The sequence below is a fragment of the Lepidochelys kempii genome, chromosome 1 (assembly GCF_965140265.1).
Source record: "Lepidochelys kempii isolate rLepKem1 chromosome 1, rLepKem1.hap2, whole genome shotgun sequence".
Taxonomy (NCBI): domain Eukaryota; kingdom Metazoa; phylum Chordata; order Testudines; family Cheloniidae; genus Lepidochelys; species Lepidochelys kempii.
In genome coordinates, this window is record NC_133256.1 from 235,677,478 (window position 1) to 235,697,803 (window position 20,326).

Consider the following 20,326-nt stretch of genomic DNA (forward strand, 5'->3'; position numbering starts at 1 on the left):
AATATCCAGCTTTTGTGGTTTTTATCATGAGTCTTATGATAATTGCTTTTTTCTTAAAACCAGGAGATATGTGAATACATCACAATCTCAGCTTTCATTTTTAAAAAAGAAAGCTAAGATGCTAATCCTCCTGGTTGCAGAGAAATGCTGGAAAATCTGAACTGAAAAAGTGCAAAGCCAGAAGGCAAATAAAAAGAACTCCAAATATTTTATTTTTAAAAGCTCATGATTTTAAAGCCAATATCATGATTTCTGGGGGCCTGACTCATGATTTTTGAACATTTAGGGTTGGCAATCCAGGACCCATCAATTCATCATAGTTTCCCACAAGAATAAAAATGTTAACCCTCCCCCCCCCAAGATTATAACTGACACGATTGGATAGAACTTGGGTAGCAGGGTAGGCTCATGATCAGCAAACTTCCAGTTTTCTTGTTTAAAATTCATAAGGTTCTCAGATACCACAGTGAGGGATGGTGGATGAACATTAAGTTATAGATAGGCAGATGCAGTTTCACTTGCACAGAGCCACATGGGAAAGGGTTATTATTTCCCTGTTTCTGTGCTTGGTAAGTAAACTAATGTTTTTCATAGTTCTGTACATTTATAGACATTATTTGTATGTATCTGGTATTTTGTATGTACTAAATACAATATAACGCACTGACTACTCTGGCCTAGAGCATCTAGAGCTTCATGTGGCTTTTCTCATTTTAGCACCTTCATGCATAAATCATTGAAAGTTATTTTCTGGATTGGCAGTAACAGTAATTAAATACATGAAAATATTAAAATGTATATTCTTCAATTATCTCATGTTATATTTATAGACTAAGAAGATAAAACTGGCCATGGAGCTCTCAGAACTTGTGATTTATACTAAAGCTGAAAAATTTAAAAGCTTTGAGCATTCAAGAGCTAATCAGAAGTTCTATGAAATGAATTCACTTGGAGAAGTTCGAGCACGAAAACTTGCCAAACAGACAGGTAATTTCTTTTGGTTTAATCAGATAAAAGTTATAATGTTGCCACAGTTCATTGCTTAGCTGTCAGAAGAGTCAATAAACGTTATGAAACATACAATCTCCAATTTATTGGTTTGTTTTATAATGCAGTTTTAGAAATATTCTGGCAATAGGGTTGCAGATTTGCATTTGTTGCATCATGAAATATTTGCAAAATGAAATATTTTTTCTAAATAAAATATTTTGTTCAGTATTGTTTTTAATTCACATTGTCTCATAAAAACAAACATTGCATAGTAAAGGAACCATATGAATATGTTACGTTTTGTTGCAGAGAATTATCGGTGTGTTTGTATCAAATAGTTCTGAGTAATCTTACAGTCTGTACTTGAACATATATGGAACACATTTTTACCATATAATGGGCTTTATTCTTTGATGTGTATATGCACTCCCATTTGCCTTAATGGCAATTGCATGTGCAGATTGAAGGGAGAATAACCCCCAAAGCATGTAGTTTGCCCTCACAGCCAAGTTGAATTATGTAGAATTACTATTCTGGCCTGGTCTGCACCACTCTGGTCCCCAAGCAGCATTTTGGGCAACCTCAGGCCACTTTAACTTGAGCCAGCTGCCAAAAGACCTGTGGGAATGTTAAGACAGTTCGATATCACTGTTCACAAGGAAGAAGTTTGACATAGAAGCTTCTCTGGCAATTCTATGCCACCTGAGAATCCCCCTGCACAGTGCAGATCCTTCAGTGGCTGGTGTAACCATGCCTTTGTGGGTCACAACTAGGGTGACCAGATAGTAAAGTGTGAAAAATTGGGACAGGGCAGGGGGTAATTGGCACGTATATAAGAAAAAGCTCCAAATATTGGGACTGTCCCTATAAAATCGGGACATCTAGTCACCCTAGTCACAACTGAGAATACCAAATTCTGGACAAACTGTTGAGAAATAGGGCAGACACACCCCAAACTGGTGGTTATTCTTCCATAAGATATACCAAACAAGCAACAAAAGTAAACTTCTGTTTCACCACACTGGCTAACAAGAAGTCAGAAAAGCAGTTTACTTAGGCATGCCAGTCTTTGTATCACCACCAAAAACACTGGATTTAAAGATAAGTGGTTCTTTAAAACTAGTCTGATCAAACAAAAGGTTCTTCTGATCCCAAAGAACCAGCCACACACTCAGATCTTACCCAAAAATCATGCTGATGCCAATCCTTTAGTATCTAAAATCTAAAGGTTTATTTATAAAAAGAAAGAAAGAAAGGTGAGAGTTAAAATTGGTTTAGGGAATCAAATACATACAGTAATTGAAAAGTTTTTGGTTCAGGCTTGTAGCAGTGATGGAATAAACTGCTGGCTTGATAAGTCTTTGGTTGCTTTCAAATCATTGGAAGGACCTCAGTCCCTTGGTTAGAATGCTCCCATTAGTATAAGTCCAGAGGTTTGAGCAGGAAAGAGGCAAAATGGAGGTGTTTCCAGGGCCTTTTATAGCTTCTGCCATGCGGAGGGAATTCACTGTTTCAAACAAAGCTCTCTGGAAAATTACAGGTAGCAAGATGGTGTTTGGTGTCACACAGGCAAGTCACATGTGATGCTTGATTCCTCTTAGTCATAGCAGGAAATTCTATTAAGTGTACATGGGCATCTCCCATGGTTCATTGTCAGTTAAATGTTCTTTTGGTGGGCCACTCAATTTGAATAGTCCCTCCAAGATGTGCTGGCTAACTACCTTGTGGTCGTCACCCCAGGAGCAAACATCTGAAATACAGGTATAGAGCCAATACTCATAACTTCAAATATAAAGATGATACGTGCACACGAATAGCATAATCATATTCAGCGAATCATAACATTCCGTAGGCATCTTACATGCAACATTTTGTACAAGATTTGTTGCAATTATATAACAGCGGTTGCAACAATGATCTATACGGTAATATTTTAATCAGATAATGTCATAGCTGGTGCCACTGGAAAAGTGGTGCCAAGCTGCCCTTATGCAACCCAGGTTATGCCCTTAAGCTGTCAGCTTCACGATGCTGAAGACTTGAAGTTCTCTGATTAAATAGTACTGGTAACAGTAAAACTAGCTCCTCCCTGCCAGCGTGCTTCAGACCTGTTCAAGACGTGAATACTTCTAGAAGTGAGAAGGTCAATCTCCATGCCCATTGAATAGCTGGCCTCTCTCCAAAGACTGAACAAGGTTATCAACTAAATGTTGTGAGTTTTGTGTTATAGAAACCTCTTCACTGGGCCAAATTAGTAATTCATTGTATGTAGGTCACGAGACAGCAATCAAGAGTGCACAACTTTTAGCTAATACCAGCCAGGGCTAGAATTTACCTACTGAGCACTTGTAGTAGTAAATGGTTTTATAGCACATTTCTTATTTCCAGTCCTCCCCATTCCCTAAAAGACTATGCTTATTTTTAGTGTGAAACATACACATTAACACAAACCACCACCAACAAAAATAGTGAAATATTTTCCAGAAGAAAATAGCTGGAAAAGAATGTGAACCAGTCAATCCTTGATCTGCACAAGCTGGCAACTGACAAGAATGACCCTCATTTGTGTGACTTCATTGAAACTTAGTTACTGCATCCTTAGTTACTGTTACTAATTGTTACCAAATTATATGGATTTTAACTATGAATTTAGTCTTCTTTTTTTAAAGTAGTGCACATACTTAGGTAACATTAGATACAGGGAAATATTTTAAAGAAATACGAACATCACTACTCTGTTAATTGTATCAGGACTAAAAATCACATCATCTGAATATTTATTTGAAACAAGATCTGTTTATATGTATTTTTTAGTAATGCCTGTCTTAAAATTTTTTTATTCTCTTTTCAGCTAATGAATTTGTTTTGCATACTGCCAACTTTATTACAAGAATTTATCCCAAAGGGACTAGAGCGACCTCTTCTAATTATAATCCTCAAGAATTCTGGAACGTAGGATGTCAGATGGGTATGTTCTACCATCCAGTGTGTGCTATTTTAGAGTCCGGCACAGACTCTTTGGATATAAGCTTTTCAAAATTGTTTGCTGAATTATTGCATATAACATAATATTTAGGTAGATATTTTCTCCATAATCCTAAGTATTATGACATGAGTTTTCTTGCTCTCATCATTATGTTAAGGTCAATATACAATGGTGGCCTCATCTCCCATTATTAAGGACTTAGAACATAGATTGGTCTGACTACAGTAATACTTTTTCAATTAATGTATCTTAATGGCTGTTATCTCACTCCAAACATCTCATAATTATTGCAGTTGTAATATAGCAATAGATCTTTAACTCGCCTTTTAGACTGCTATGCCATTTTTGATGACTGCTAGTGGATACTAAAAACAATACTGTCTGTACTCCTCCTCTCATCAGACCAGAAATTCAATGTTTATAGTACTCTCTGCACCAGTTCCTAAAGTTAAAGAATCACTTACAAATAAAAAATCCTATACAAAACTGCAGCGAAAACTTGGATATAAACAGAATTCAGAAGTTAATTAGAAAATTTAAAATGCTATACCTCCTTTCTGGTCAAGTGTCTTTATTGTTTTAAATTTGGGATATATTTTTAATCAATATAGCTCAATTATTTCTCTGAGATCGTCTGAGATTTACTCCCTGCCTTCTGGGGCTAAGATTATGTTAACTATGTTACCTCAGCCCTTGAAAAAACAGTGAGTGTACTGTACAATAAACACAGTATTCATAATCAGGATAATTTTCAATATTCATTTAAAAAATTGAATGAATTATATCCTTACACATTTTATGTTCATTGAACCTCACAACTTCCACACCAGATTGTCGGCTGTGACCAAGCTATGTTTGGTGCAGCTGAGGGAGGAGAAAAGTGGAAAGGTAACGTTAGCCATTTTGCCAACTTCCTGATCCTGAGACTTGCTGAGGTCTGTCCTTATTCTCAGTGTAACTGATAAGAGTCTCAAAACTGTTCTAAATTACACTCTGCTGCCCAACTCCCCAAGGGCAGCTGAGAATTGCTGGAATGCAGATATACTTCAGCCATACCTGCCTTCTCCTGAGAATGGCCTTTAACCTAGGCCCTGGAAGAGATAGCTAAATAAATAATTAAGTAGTCACTGGAGCAAGAGGACTGTACCCAGGGTTTCCTACCTCATAGTGGGTGTCCTAACCACCAGGTTAAAGAGTCATTCATTATCTCTCTCTTGCTCAGTGACTATTTAATTATTTATACCAATGGTTCCCAACCTTTTCTCTGCCACAGCACACCTCCAGCTCCAGGGACTCTTTCCCCCACCCCCAGCTGGTGGCTGAAGGAGGGAAGGGAAGGGGCAGAGGAGCCAAGCTGTTGCTCAAGCAGGATGGGAGGGGGGAAGAGAGGGAGATTGAGCTCTGATTGATTGCTTCACCCCTGGAGGAGGCGGGGCAGTGAGGCAGATGGCCAGCCAGAAGGCAGCTTTCTTCCGCTTGTTCTCACATGTACTTTTTCAAAAAATTCTGAAGCTCACCTGTTCAGGCTTGACAGCACACAGATTGGGAAACACTGATTTATACAAAGTAGAACAGCTTCAACAGGACTGATTGAGAGAGTCCCAATCACTATATCCCATAGCTCAGTGGTTAGAGCACCCACCTGTGAAGTAGGAGACGTTATTCAAATCCTCTCTCCTCCTCAAGCGGTGGGGAGAAATGAATCCAGGTCTCCCACATACCAGATGAGTGCACTAGCCTAAAAGTTAAAAGGGGGAAACCTCCTCTTCCTCCTGCTGTTTTGTGTCTAGTTAGGCAGGTGACTAACTCATTCTTGCAAGAAATGGCTTATTCACCTAAACTGCCTGACTTCAGGAGATGGGTTCTGGCTGTGGATCACAAGCAAAGGTAGGTGACTACCCAGTGCCCAGGCTTAAGCATCTAACTCCTTAGATGGCAGGCCTTCGGGCCACACCCCTCTTGTTGGCATCCGCCATTGGCTAGCATAGTCAGCTTCCCACCTAATGTGCTGGATCACATTCTAAGATGCCTGTATCCCTCTTCAATCGTTGCACAGGGAGCTTAGGCACTTAATTCAGTCTTTGTGCATCACATTGTTGTTTCACTGATTTTCTAGGTGCATAAAAGTTAGGGATTGTGACACTCTGTTGTGATGCCTAAATCACTTTGTGGATCTGGGCCATCAGGTGTATTTCCCACTGTTTTGTGGTGCTAATTAGGTGAAATGAGGTTGAGGATCTTCTCATCTATGTTTGACTTGCTTATTTTCCGTGTAAAGTTGGTTTTGATAGTTTTATCATTTTCTCCTCCACTCAAATTAGTTTCTAATTTGCAATAGTTACAAGTAAACATGACTTTTCCACTGACTATGCTTTGGAGGGGCTCTCAACTGTTAACAATTTCCCCCCCTTTTTAATGGTTTTGTTAACTTTCATTTCTCTATTTTTTCTCTTTTTTTGTGTGTTTAAAAACACCCAGTAATAAAATCATTTTCTAAATTACTCTGTTACTTTCTTCGACATTATCTAAAAGCGAGAAATTGAGTAATCCTTTCCACAGCTATGTTTTCTCTTATTCTAACTCTGCACTGCTTGACTTTCCTATGTGCTGATTTCCTTTTGCTGTCTCTAAACTCAGTTTTCAAAGTGCACTCAATTTAAAGAGGCAGTCACCTTCTCAGAACCAATTTTTAAGTTATCATTTAAACTTCTAATAGTCTGTATTTTTCCCAGTTACTTTCTCAGTGTATTATAAATACAGAACTTAAAAAGGAGCACTGTGAACAAAGCTTCAGTTCTGATAGATCCCTATTCCTGGTGCTGGGAGCCTGAATGCAACCAAAACAGGAATGCCTCAAGCTTAAATTTCTGATTCTGCAGTTTGCCACTCTTGAGACATGCATACTGTTAATTCCAAAAGCTTGGAGTGATCTAGAAAGTAGTGGCTGTTGGGATTGCTTATATTCCTCCACACAGCTCTGCCTGGTTGGCAATAAAAGGACTCACAGCCCCCAAATCCCTTAGTACCATTTTTGTTGCCACAGATTGTGAGATTTGGAAACATTTGCTCTTCTTCCCCATTGCTGTCTTAGCTGCTTGTTTATGTTTTATATAAGTTTAGTTAGTTAGGTTTGATGTTAATAGTAAACGTAACAATTGACACACACATATATATTTAACATTAGTATACTTGTTTTTGGTCCATGCCATCATATAGGCCTGTTTATGATATTGATTTTGTCCTCAGATGAATTGTTGCTGAAGGTGCATTGGCAGTGTTTCCAGTTCCATCTCAAAGTTGTTTGCTAAGGTTCCATCTCAGTGCTTGTTTCTCATTGGAGTCTTGCCACTCTGTTGGGGGTTGATATACCTGAGATTGTAACTGATTGATACACTTTTTGTATAACCTGCATATTCATTACCATTACAGACCAGTTGGTTTATTTCTTAAGTAGCTGGTTGAAGGGCATTTGGCAAGAAGGTGGTCAGTTGTGCACTGAGTTCACCTCTCAGGTCCATCTTGCCTGACATTCATTGATTTTATTTGCTTCTCATTGAGAAGGCAGTTATATCTCAATCAGCACTTTCTGTGGGATAGGTCCATATGTTGGATCTGAACCTCACTCAGCTCTAAATTATTCCAACCTTTCTAACTAGGCTCTTTGTTCTGTAGATTTTTATTTCTGAGTCATTCCTCTAAAGGCTTGGATCCCAAAGGTTCATACCTTATATATGGAGGCTTTGGGCTCTATAGTAGGGTCTTTGGTAGGCTGGGTGGCCTAGTGGTTAGCATCCACTCGGTTGTGGGGTAGTGATAGGGGAGCCCAGGCCTGCACACTCACTGGGCTCTGACCCAGGGCCCTGGGAGAGTCAGTAGCATTGACCCCGGGGTTGGAGGTGGACCCTCTGAGTTACCCTCTCTGGGTTGCTTCCTAGCACTGCTACATCCGCTTCTGATCCCAGATAAGAAAAAATAAAAAGGAAACCAAATTGCCAGCACCAACTGGGCTCAGCAAACAGCCCTGGTATTTCAGGGAGGTGTCTCTAGCCCCTTTTGGCAGTGGCCTGCAGGGTAGGTCTGTGCAACTCTCAGTCTTGTGAGCTGGATTGCTCCTTTTTCTACCCTGTCTCCAGTTGGAGCATGCTCAGCAGGGTTGGAGGGGCGGGGCTAGCTGGGCCCAGTATCGTCCTTTAACCCCTTCTGTCCCAGTTTGGGGTTTGTATACCACATCACAGGCTCCTTGATAGAAGTATTAAAAATAAAAGGAAGAAGAGATTGGCTCAGTCCCCTTCTTGCTATCATTTGAATCTGCCTTTGAAGAAGCATTGTAAAGTGCAGTAAATATGGGAACAGGTTGGTAGTTTTTGTATATGTGGGTTCCAAACCTTTAAGACCCAAGTAGATACCCTGAGCTACTGATTTAATTAGGTTGATTTCACCAAACATGACTGAATTCCAAGGCTCAATTATCAAAGCTCCATTCAGTAGATCTTCCCCAACTGTCCCTTTTTCTTCCTTGGCTTTACCAGCACTATGGCCTGAGTTTCATCCTGGGAACTCCTACGTACAAGAGGCCTTTGACAAAACTTCCTCTTCAAGTGTAGTGTAGGGTTGCCAGGTGCCCAGTTTTTTACGGGAAAGTCTGGTCGAAAAGGGGAATTGGCAGTGTCCGGTGTACTGACCAGACACCAAAAGTCCAGTTACTGTGGGGGTGCAGGGAAGTTCAGGATCATTAACCTGCATCAGCTCCTGCTCATCCGGGGCGGCTGTCTACCTGCAGGCAGGTTCCTTGTCAGGCTGCAGCAGCTCTCATCCCAGCCCCAGAGCAGAGGGAGCCCAGCTGGAAGGGGAAGTGGGGCATGGAGATGATCCAGTGAGAGACAGGGGTGGGGCAATGGGGGTCCAGTTACCAGCCATTAAAAAGGTGGCAACTCTAGTGCAGTTATAACACTGACAGAAGATGGTCATTGATGGGTGGGATTGAACCTGAGATCTCTGGAGTTTAGTGCATGAGCCCCTACTGCATGAGCTAAAAGCCATATGCCCAGGGCCGTCCTTAGGATTTAATGGGGCCCTATGCAGTATTATTAAACTGGTGTTCCTGTGCCTGGCGGCAGCCCAGGCTTGCATTTGTATTTTAAATAAGGGTGGTCTTTTGAAGGATTTATTTCAAAAACTATATGTCTGAAGATCCAAGCAGTTAAGGCTAAAGATGAATACTCAGACTGAGCATCGAAAAATCTATGCAAGGATTTTTTAGAGATATGATTTTATAATCGTCAGCAACACACGAATGAAATATTTTTAAAGCAAATTTTAAACTAAGGTCCTGTAGACTAACATGTTCAGAGTTAATATGACGGGTAATGCACAACTGTTTTTGTCAGTAAATTTAGAAACAGACTGTATATACCTGGGGGTTGGCAAATGCCAGTTAAATGGCTTCATTACCACTTGAACAGAAAAGGAGTACTTGTGGCACCTTAGAGACTAACCAATTTATTTGAGCATAAGCTTTCGTGAGCTACAGCTCACTTCATCGGATGCATACTGTGGAAAGTACAGAAGATCTTTTTATACAAATCAGGGAAAGGGGACAGTAAAAATGACTATATAGAAAACAGGGTCAAATGCACAATGCAGGATGCAAAGTCTATTGAAGTCAACGGGCATCTTTCTGTAGATTGAGATAGGCTTTGGATCCCATGACCAAAGTAAACAAACTGGAAAAAGAGAAAAAAGAAAAGGATTACTTGTGGCACCTTAGAGACTAACCAATTTATTTGAGCATGAGCTTTCGTGAGCTACAGCTCACTTCATCGGATGCATACTGTGGAAACTGCAGAAGACATTATATACACAGAGACCATGAAACAATACCTCCTCCCACCCCACTCTCCTGCTGGTGATAGCTTATCTAAAGTGATCATCAAGTTGAGCCATTTCCAGCACAAATCCAGGTTTTCTCACCCTCCACCCCCCACCACCACAAACTCACTCTCCTGTAGGTAATAGCCCATCCAAAGTGACCACTCTCTTTAAAATGTGTATGATAATCAAGGTGGGCCATTTTTTTTCTCTTTTTCCAGTTTGTTTACTTTGGTCATGGGATCCAAAGCCTATCTCAATCTACAGAAAGATGCCCGTTGACTTCAATAGACTTTGCATCCTGCATTGTGCATTTGACCCTGTTTTCTATATAGTCATTTTTACTGTCCCCTTTCCCTGATTTGTATAAAAAGATCTTCTGTACTTTCCACAGTATGCATCCGATGAAGTGAGCTGTAGCTCACAAAAGCTTATGCTCAAATAAATTGGTTAGTCTCTAAGGTGCCACAAGTACTCCTTTTCTTTTTGCGAATACAGACTAACACGGCTGTTACTCTGAAACCTGTCATTACCACTTGATTGGCTCTTTAACAGTTTCAGTGTTGTGCTAATAGGTTTGACAGGCTGGAAGGCTTGTTCACTTTTAAGTACTAGATCCCCTCTGGAGGAAGACTCACAGGCTGCAGCAGCCAGCTGTGGTGGGAGCCTGCAGGAAGGGTCAGAACAGAGACAGGAAGAGGTGGGAGGGTGGACACTAAGACCCAGGGATGTCCCAAATTTTCAGGTCCCTATGCAGCCGTGTATGCTGCGTATGCCTAAGGATGGCCCTGGATATGGCCCCTAGCTAAGGGTGTAGAGCAGACTCATTAATCTCTCTAAGTCAGTGGTGGGCAACCTGTGGCCCATGGGTTGCACGCGGCCTGTCAGGGTAATCTGCTGGCAGGCCGGGAAACAATTTGTTTACATTGACCATCCGCAGGCATGTCTGCTCGCAGCTCCCAGTGGCCCCCGTTCGCCATTCCTGGCCTATGGGAGCTGTGGGAAGCAGCAGCCAGCACATCCTTGCGGCCTGCACCAGGAATGGCGAACTGCGGCCACTGGAAGCTGCGGGCGACCGTGCCTGCAGATCATCAATGTAAAGAAACTGTCTCGCGGCCCGCCAGTGATTTACCCTGACGGTTGCCCATCATTGCTCTAAGTGGTCTTGGTACCACTAGATGGGACAGAACAGCACACCCAGGAGGTGTGCGGGTTACACAGTGAGTTCTCATGTGTTGAGGCTTCTAAGAATTTGAGGCCTTCTTTGATTTTTGACTAAGCTGTGCAGCATATTCACAGGTCATGCAGGTCTCTTATCCAGACAGTCCATATAGTATGATGGCACATCGATTTGTCAGTTATGGCAGCAGGCACCTTGTCCTTCGAATTAATGGGACATGCCTGCCATGAGATCACCACAATAGTCTGTGGTTTCTGACATTTTCCATCACTAACTGGCTTGGAAAATCAGCTGTAGTCTTTCTTCTTAGAGAGCCTTCACCATGTTTGACTAATATAAAAGATGGGTGTCTCTCAGTCTGACTCTAAGGAAGACAGCAAAGAAGATCTCAATAAACCTGTAGAACTTCTATGAACAAATCACACTTCTTTTACTTCTTCTGATGCCAGCCCTCACAATGGCTTCAGTTTCATTTCTTTTGACATGGGCATCAGTAATCCTTGTATCCCTTCCTTTTTCAGTGAAGACCTGTTCTTAGCTCTCAGTCTAAAGTATTCATGTTCTATTCATTTTTATTAGACCTCCCTACATAAAGGTCTGAACATTTATGTGGGAAACAACTACTCTGCATACACATGCTCCCTTTGCATCTGTCTACAATTCTTTGGGTGTTTATGCTTAGTACTAATAGCTGCATATTTCAGAGAATACATCCACCTCTTCCCTTATCTAATGATTGATTCATCAGAGCAAACTCATCTCAGTAATCCTTCCTTTCAGGTAAGTTTGGTCTCTATTTCAGAATTTGGGGTTGAGGATGTCATGTTCTGGGTTTCAATCTCGACCAGTGAGGGGTTGTGTCACTGTTTGCCTTGTAATCCTGGGTGCCTTAAATACTCTGATGCTGTGGCTCACATCCTGTGCACCAGCAGACAAGCACGCAGGTCACACCCTGAGTGTCTGTGTGCTGTACATCCCTGCATCGGCATCTCTGACTCCAGGAGCCTGCCTACAGCACAAAAGCCCCACCCTGGCTTCCACCAGCCTTGGTTACTACTTAACACGCTCTCAGTCCTGAATTTACCCAAAATTGTTTGCCCTGAAGTGTCCATTCCTGTCCTGTAAAGATATAAAAGCTTATTAATTTAATGGGGGTAAATACACCCTTCCCTTCAAACATCACATTAAGTTGATTTATTGTAAAAATAAAACAAGTTTATTAACAAAAGGACAGAGAGTAAGCAATGCCAAGTAGAAGGAATAAAGTTAGAAATGGTTATAAACAAACAAAAGTAAAAATACACTTTCTAATGGCTAGGACCTAACTTAACAAGCTACAATCTTTGTTCAAGGTCCGTATCAATCTTCCATTCCCAGAGACTGCAACCCCTTGGTTGAAGGACCCATCTTTCTTGAGCTCTGGCCCTTTGCACCCATCTAGTGATGGATGCAAATATGACGTCTCCTCTCTCATTATATCTTCCCAGATTTACTGTTTTGTCCCCAGACACATGATAACCTCATGCTGTTCTTCCCTTCCTGTGGACTTCCCAACCCCCTACTCATTTGTATTAAATGAGCTTTCCATTGTTTTTGGTTGCACCTTGCTTAATTTCATTGGAGATGGTAGATAGCTGCCTTCCCTTTCTCTCTGTGTTTGATCACACACTTTAAAGTACAATAGCATTAAGTATCCATGTTTCCTCATATACTGTTAATACATACATTTCACAATTATATTAATCACCAGTGGGTCATTGGCTTTCAGAAAATACCTTACTGGATACACTTTTATAATACAGTAATACTGTGTGTATCATCAGTTGTTTCAATTACTTTATAGCCCAGATAAAGTTTCTGTCTTCTGCTGGGGTATAGATGTCATGCCATCTTCTCCCCTAGTTTGATAGCTTTGTTTACATTATATGTAAGGTAAGCATTGTCTCTGCTTGACAACCAGGCTGGTCAGACAAACAATTACATATTCCTTTTTCTTGGGAATACTGGGCTGATGCATTGCTTGCCAAACAGTTTAAAAACATAATTCTAGCAACTGTTTATAACTTTTTGTACACATCTGGTCCATACATCATTCAAGAATATTAATGGTTATTGAGTTATTTGTTTTCCAGTGATATCGTACATGGCACATTTTAGATACAGATTATGACAACAGTATGTTAGTTTTAGTGAGTATCTATCTCACGCCTGACAAGAGCTGCTGACGCAGAGTAGTGAACCACAAATGAGCCTCTGTGTCACAGAGGATAAACCTAGAGAAAAAATCCACCTTAGCCCGCTACCCATTTATTGGGGCAATATTTTACTATTTGCAGCAAGAGCTTTCTGCCCGGAAAACAAGTTGTTGATATTGATTTCAGTGGGCACTGGACCAGGCCCGTGGCCATGGTGAGAGGAATGGACCTGAGAGTGATGATTTATCACAATGAATAACTTAAAAAATCAGCAGTCAACAGAAAGTATTTTCCGTTACCTGCCTCAAGTGATATTTTCTTAGTTTGACTGGGTGCTTATGCCCATTCCATTAAAAACATTAACCCTAGAATGGGGCATTTATTAAAAATACAGACCTTAAAAGATCAAAATGGGCTTTGTGAAGCTAGACTTTTACAAAGACGAAAAGCACCGCAGCAACTTCCTGTTGTCAGCTAAAATTAGTATGCTTCCCCTATACAATTAGTGTAGTTATGGAAAGAACTACTTTTGCACATCCATATCTTCTTCTTTTTTATTTATTAAATAAAATGGAATGCAAATGTTTATGCAGTGGAAGAAAACTCAGTGCAGTTATTTAAATAAACAGATATCAATATAAAATATACAATAACAAGCTAAAAGAATGACCAGAATTTACCATTATTTGTGTAATGACAGCATGGCATACCAGGTGCAGAATTTTAGTTTAGAAGAACCAAAAATATGTTTATTGATATACTTAGGAGCACTGATCTAGATCTATATGCTGCCCTGAGAGCACCACAATTTGTGTTATGAAATTTATTTTGAACAGTTTTGTTTTGGCTTACAAGCCTGAAATGACCCTTAGCAATTCTAGCATAGCTGGTCTGTGACTGAATCCCCTAATATGAAGACGTACTCTTTATAGGCTATGTGTATGCTTATTATAAAGTGCTGAAATCTAAAATAACCAAAGAACTTGCGATTGAAACAGAGACTCTGATCGTCTCACTAACGTAACCTAAGAATGAAACTCTCACACAGTTAAAGTGGAGCAATCTAAAAAAACCAGGTAGTTCCACAGTAAGAGGTCTACTCTAGCTGTCCTCACTCTTTAAGAGCCAAAATGCCACTTCATCATCAAACGACTTTGCACAGAAATACAATGGGGTAATAACCTGACATTATAATGCAGTGTTTGTTGCTGTTTTCATTCTTCCTGCTATTGTTTGGAACAAGCTCTTTCCGCCCATTCTGTTTGCCTCCTTTATGGTGGCTGATAACGAGGTAAGTTCCTCTATTTCCCACCTTTTCCTACCTTCTGGGGAATGGGTGGGTGAGGTCTTGCATTTATTCCCCTGCTACTTCTTGTTCCTGTGGGAGGTAATTTTCCTTTTCTATCTTCCCTTTTCACTCCCCCATTTTCTAGTTATTGTTTTCAGTGAGGGGAGGTGCTTTACTTTCTCCCCATTTCATCCCACCAGGAAGGATGAATTCTAGGCTGCCACACTGCCAGTGAGTTTCTTTAGTGCTCTCCATACTATTCGAGGTATATTGTGGGGCATGATATTATCTGATAGTATAGTGTATTCGTCTTCTTATTATTACTATTTTTACTGCGGTAGCACCTAGAATCCCAGTCATGGACCAGGACCCCATTGTAATTGTCTGTATACAAATACAGAACAAACAAATGTTTCTTGCCAAAAAAAAAAAAGCTTATGATATAAATATATACAAAACTGTAATCACTAAAGAGTAGTTATACAGTTAAATCACTCCAGTAGTTGACTACTGCAACATTTCAAAGAGTAGAATATTACCATATTTTGCAATTAGGGCTACATTTACCATCAGATCCATGCCAGGTATCTGGGTTTTTTTTTAAGTTAAGTGAATGATGGTCTGTATTCAGTCTTTTTGTTTATTTTATGTAGAAATTCCACTCTGTCACAGCAAATATATCGTTAAGTACACTATCATATACACATATGTGTGTATCTCCAAAAGAGGGCTTGTTTTGACCACATACACTTGGAACTACCAAAGTAAAGAGAAGTTCTTCATTTGCTGTTGTAATAATGTGGGAATATTGTCTTCAGGTTTTCACCGAGGGCAAAATTAGATACCTCATAAACTTGTGCAATTGGGCCATTGGAAAGGAAAATTCTTTGAAGTTCCCATTAGTTCTCTCTGATTCGTCATGGTAGGAGATCAAAGCCCCTGCCCCCACATTCCATCCTTGTGGAGTGGGCAAGGAATCTGAAGAACCTGTATCTTTGCATTACTTCCAGCATCCCTGTTTCTCTACCTGTCAGAAGCTAGTGGAGTTGTGCTGATAGGACTTCCTTCTCCTGCCAGCCACTGCTGCCAGGATCCTCCCTTTCCCCTACCCATTAAAATGAAAGGAATCCATAGAACAAAGGGGCCTCCAATCAGAAGTTTATTAAACTTATAAATAGTACACAGGACAAGAGAAATGTATGAAACTATTTAAAAAAATATAGGATTGTATGAATGCAATGCACTAGTTAATTTGTCACACCAAAAAGGCAAAAGTCCATAAAATGATATTTTCCTGTTTGAGCAGAAAAATCTTAGGAGTCTTAATCTGTCAGATCTGCTCAATAGCAAACGACATCATACTCAGGAATTTTTTAAAACTATGTGAAGTTTTTATTCAGTCTGTAAATAAAATTATAGTTGTAACGATACTAAAGGAAAACAGGTAAGTGTTCTGAGCTGTTTATAGTAACAAAAAGTTTAACAAACAAACGTGTCCAGAAGTCCAGTAAAACAAGTTAAATGCAAAAAAGAAAAGAACCCCCCCCAAACCTTAACTATTCAAAAGACTACTCTCGTTATGCATTTTGGCATAATAGATACACAAGAAATCAGTTTACAATCAAATATTTCAGTTATTTATGGTCTAGTAATAAATATTTATCTAAAATATCCTTATCAGACCATACCTCATTTTCTTCAGGTAGGTGAGCTTCTTTTTGGTCTAAATGTGTTCATAAGACGTTAGTGTCATTGCAGTAAATAAATAAATAAATAAATAAATAGAGTATTGTTATTATTTTATAAACTGCAATTTAGCCCCAAACAGCACAGAAACTGGAAAGCCTTGTGACAGACATTCAAAACATAGTTCCCATAATTTTCTTCTACAATTTTAACTAGTGATCTTTTATTTGTAAATTCTTTATTACACTCATTTCTCCAACTGTACTCATAATGTGAAACTGGTTGAATGCTGTAGCTCACGAAAGCTTATGCTCAAATAAATTGGTTAGTCTCTAAGGTGCCACAAGTCCTCCTTTTCTTTTTGGTGATAACAGAGTCAGCTTAACTGTTTGTTTTTGTTGAGATAGATAAAGCAGACAGTGATTTAATTGGGAGAAATTAGAACGACATACAGACTAAGCAATGAAAAGTCAAATTAGGTAAGGGAATTTTATAAACAGGAAACTGAGATAATTTCTCCCATTTTACAAAGATTTTGGATACTTAATTTTCTTATATTAATTGATTTCAATAAAGTTTTCTATAAACTCAATTAGCCAGTGTGGAAAAATGTTATCTTGTATTAAACTCCATGCTGGAGATTTAATCTTCTAATAAGGCACAAGTGCCAAGTGAATTCTTTCTTCAAGAATTCTCTTCTTTCTGTCACCCTTTCCCCCCAACACTGGAGATTCTTTGTTCCCAATCTGACATCTTTGAGAAAACTGAATCCAACTTTGATTCACATGAATCAAATTTAGATTGTAGCATTTTGTAATTGTTGCCAGTGAAACTTAAAGAGTGCCCTGTTTCAGTATTTTTAGAGGTAGGTCTCTGATTGTGTTATTAACTGCCTCACATGTATTGATGGCTAGAAAAGACCCTGAATGGGATTGGAAGTAGAGAGGGAAAAATTGTGCTTCTCCTGAGTCCCAGACATGTGGTGTTGCAGTGAGCTCACTGATAGGGTCACCCACTCCCCTGTGTTTACTCCCTCCTCGAGTTATTTTTATTGAGTGATCCAAGATCAGCATCCTAGAAATCTCGGAGATGACGGAACTCTAACCCATAGTGGTGACGTGGAACAAACATTAAAACATAAACACATTAAAAATACTTCATCCTGGCTTGGTGGGGGTTCCCCTCATTGCTAGGTTTTTTTCAGATTTTTAGAACTTTTGGTGAGGCAGGAATTCACCCAGGAATCACTCCGAATACACGCCTCATACATTGTTGAGCGTGTGCAGAACACCAGTGTCATTGAAAAGTGCAGTCATTGGGAATATGACATAAAACCAAGCTGCCTAAAAGGAATTATAATTCCAGCTAAATACAGTGCTGGCTGCCCCTCCACTCTCAGCACTGGCTCCTTATTCTCAGATTAAGGCACCTCTTTCCCTTTGGGCCGTGGCTTATTCTTCCACTTAGTGCAGACTCACAGGACACGCACACAGGCTGTTCACTGGGCCTATCCACCAGCCCTGAGCTCAGGGCAGTTCAGGTTTGCCTTGGCAGCACATGCCTTTTCCTGCAGCTTGTGTGGGTTCTTGAACCACAGAAAGGCAACTCCCTGCTCCAGAGGAGAGTCGGCAGCAGAAGCAGGATTTCCTGAGAGCTTTCTGGATGGGTGAGGTGGGGAAGGAGAGGCCAGCTTCTCTTATCTGCCCATCCCCAGCCAATCAGGGTTCCTAGGGCAAGGCCAGCCTTCAAGCACTATGTAACTAAATACTACTGAGTGCTCTGTCCACCTTAAGTGGAAGGTAACACTATGCTGTCAATAAGCCGCTAGATTGCAGTACAAACAATTATATACATTTGGAAAAAATATGCTGAAAATTAGAATTGCATGTATAATTTTAACAAAATATGGAACCCAGTAAGAAATTTGAGCCTGGTTCTCTGTTGCCTTGGATCTTGTCATCCCTCACCTCCGGGCTGCCCACAATCCGGGGATTGTTGTGTAGATTCTCCTTACAAAAGAAAATCGTAAGTGCCCACATCTGCCAGGTTTATGACTGTGCAGCACAAAGCAGCCTGATTACCATGAAGCACATTATCTCCTGCTAGAATATTTACCAATTTAATCTATGATGGATTTTAGCCAAGAAGCCACGTTAACAGAATCTTCATTTCATCAAGGTTTTTTTTTTTATGATCATCAAAATCATTATTCCTTACTAAATTCACTAAATCTGTGTCTGCAGGCAATTAAAAAGACACTGTGAACTTGTAGTCTACTCAAATTTTAAAAAAAGCAAGATAGTGATAACAGTGTCAGTGGCTACTGCTGGCCCTGAATCACCCTGCTAATTTTTGTGGATTATCATCTCATTTTCCTAATTGCTGTATTAGGTACCCTCACAAAAAAGAGGGGCATAATGAAACTGACTATAGACAGGTTTCAGAGTAGCAGCTGTGTTAGTCTGTATCCTCAAAAAGAAAAGGAGTACTTGTGGCACCTTCGAGACTAACCAATTTATTTGAGCATAAGCTTTTGTGAGCTACAGCTCACTTCATCAGATGCCACGATGAAGTGAGCTGTAGCTTAAGAAAGCTTATGCTCAAATAAATTGGTTAGTCTCGAAGGTGCCACAATACTCCTTTTCTTTTGACTATAGACAACATGCTGTCAAAAACACAAAGTAATTGAAACAATGAGAAACATTTTTTCTCCAGCCTCTCAAGTACAATAAAATTAGGTGTTACAAGAAACTATAGCAGGTAAATTAATTTTAGACAGAAGTGTAATTTTCAAATTGACATGTTCCCATAATTAACTTAAACAGCAACTTAGATTTTAGTTTTAACAGTTTATCAGAAATGCTTGTTTATTCTTCTCATGAAATACTCTTCTCCATAGAAAAAGGATCCTCATGGAAACCAGTTTTCAAATCCAATTGGGTAATGGACAATGAATGATTTATAATAATTAAACATTTTTGCAGTAGAGTTACTCACACTTGTAATTAAGAAAAAATGACAGTAATTAGAAAAAGTAAAATGACGAGTTCTTTAATTTTTCTGATAAAAATGTCTTTATAGCTATAAAATGTAATCGGTCCAAATGCTCTTCAGACACTGACTGTTCCTACACTTTGACCCAGATCCTACAAACACTTCTGTATGTGTGTAACTTCTTGTGGGAGTAATCCCATTAACTTCAGTAGGACAACACATGTCTGTAAAAGTTACTCATAAGCAGTGCTTAATTTGTAATGAAAGAGGTGTCGAAGCTCAAGCAGTTAGGTGGCAGAACTCAAGCCTACAGGTGCCGGGGCTACGAACTGCCACGGCTAGAGATACTGGGGCTCAGCCGTGGCAATCCCTGGCTCAAATTAAGCATTTCTCATAAGCTAACTATTGGCAGGATGAGGTCCTTTGTTTTGAAATGCTTCAGTGGTGAGCACAGACAGCAGAGATAGATAGTGACAGAGTAGAGTTTACTCTACTCTCTAGTGAAATTGAGGTCCAAAGGTGAATAATACAATATGGCAATAGTCTTTGCATGCAGCAAGAAGACAAGTTAGAACAAATAGGAATGGATTGATTGCATATCAAGCTTCATCAAGCTATGTACTCATTAATCAAGCCAACCAGGAATTACAAGGAAATGAATCACAATATATCTTAACAGGTGCCCCCTTCTGATTGTAAGCACTTAAGTTATCATTTATAACCTTTGGTGAGATCTTCACCCATGCCCTTGCCTGCTTACATCAAGTATAAGGATAGGAGCAATGTAAAGGGGGCTCTTACATGGTCATCAAAACCTCTGGTGCAGGCCTAGTGGAAGACAGCGATAAGCTTGCCTTCTGAGGGTCCCCCACCAAGCCCTGGCATAGGGGCTATGCTGGTGGGGGATGGGAATGGTAAAAGGAGGGGCATGTCAGGGATGGAGCAACAGCATTCCTTGGGGGCAACCATGGCCCATAGGATAGCCTGGGGAGGCTGCCATAACTTAACACAATTCAGATAGCCCTAGGGACTTAGATATGAGACTCTGCAGCCCCTAGAGCAACCCAGGATCAGGTGGCTTGCTAATGTAGGCTAAAACCACCATAGCCCCTATTGGCCTAGGCTGAGAGTTCTGTTAG

General features: G+C 40.1%; 1 protein-coding gene across 1 annotated transcript in view; it reads left to right on the forward strand.

Annotated features, from left to right (window-relative positions):
• The window catches only part of PLCZ1 (phospholipase C zeta 1), a 122,600-nt gene that overhangs the window by 76,704 nt on the left and 25,570 nt on the right, over positions 1 to 20,326 (forward strand). Inside the window, exons 8-9 of the mRNA XM_073319008.1 lie at positions 831 to 987; positions 3,842 to 3,958. Of these exons, the coding sequence (XP_073175109.1) occupies positions 831 to 987; positions 3,842 to 3,958 (274 nt within the window). The remainder of the gene's footprint in view (positions 1 to 830; positions 988 to 3,841; positions 3,959 to 20,326) is intronic.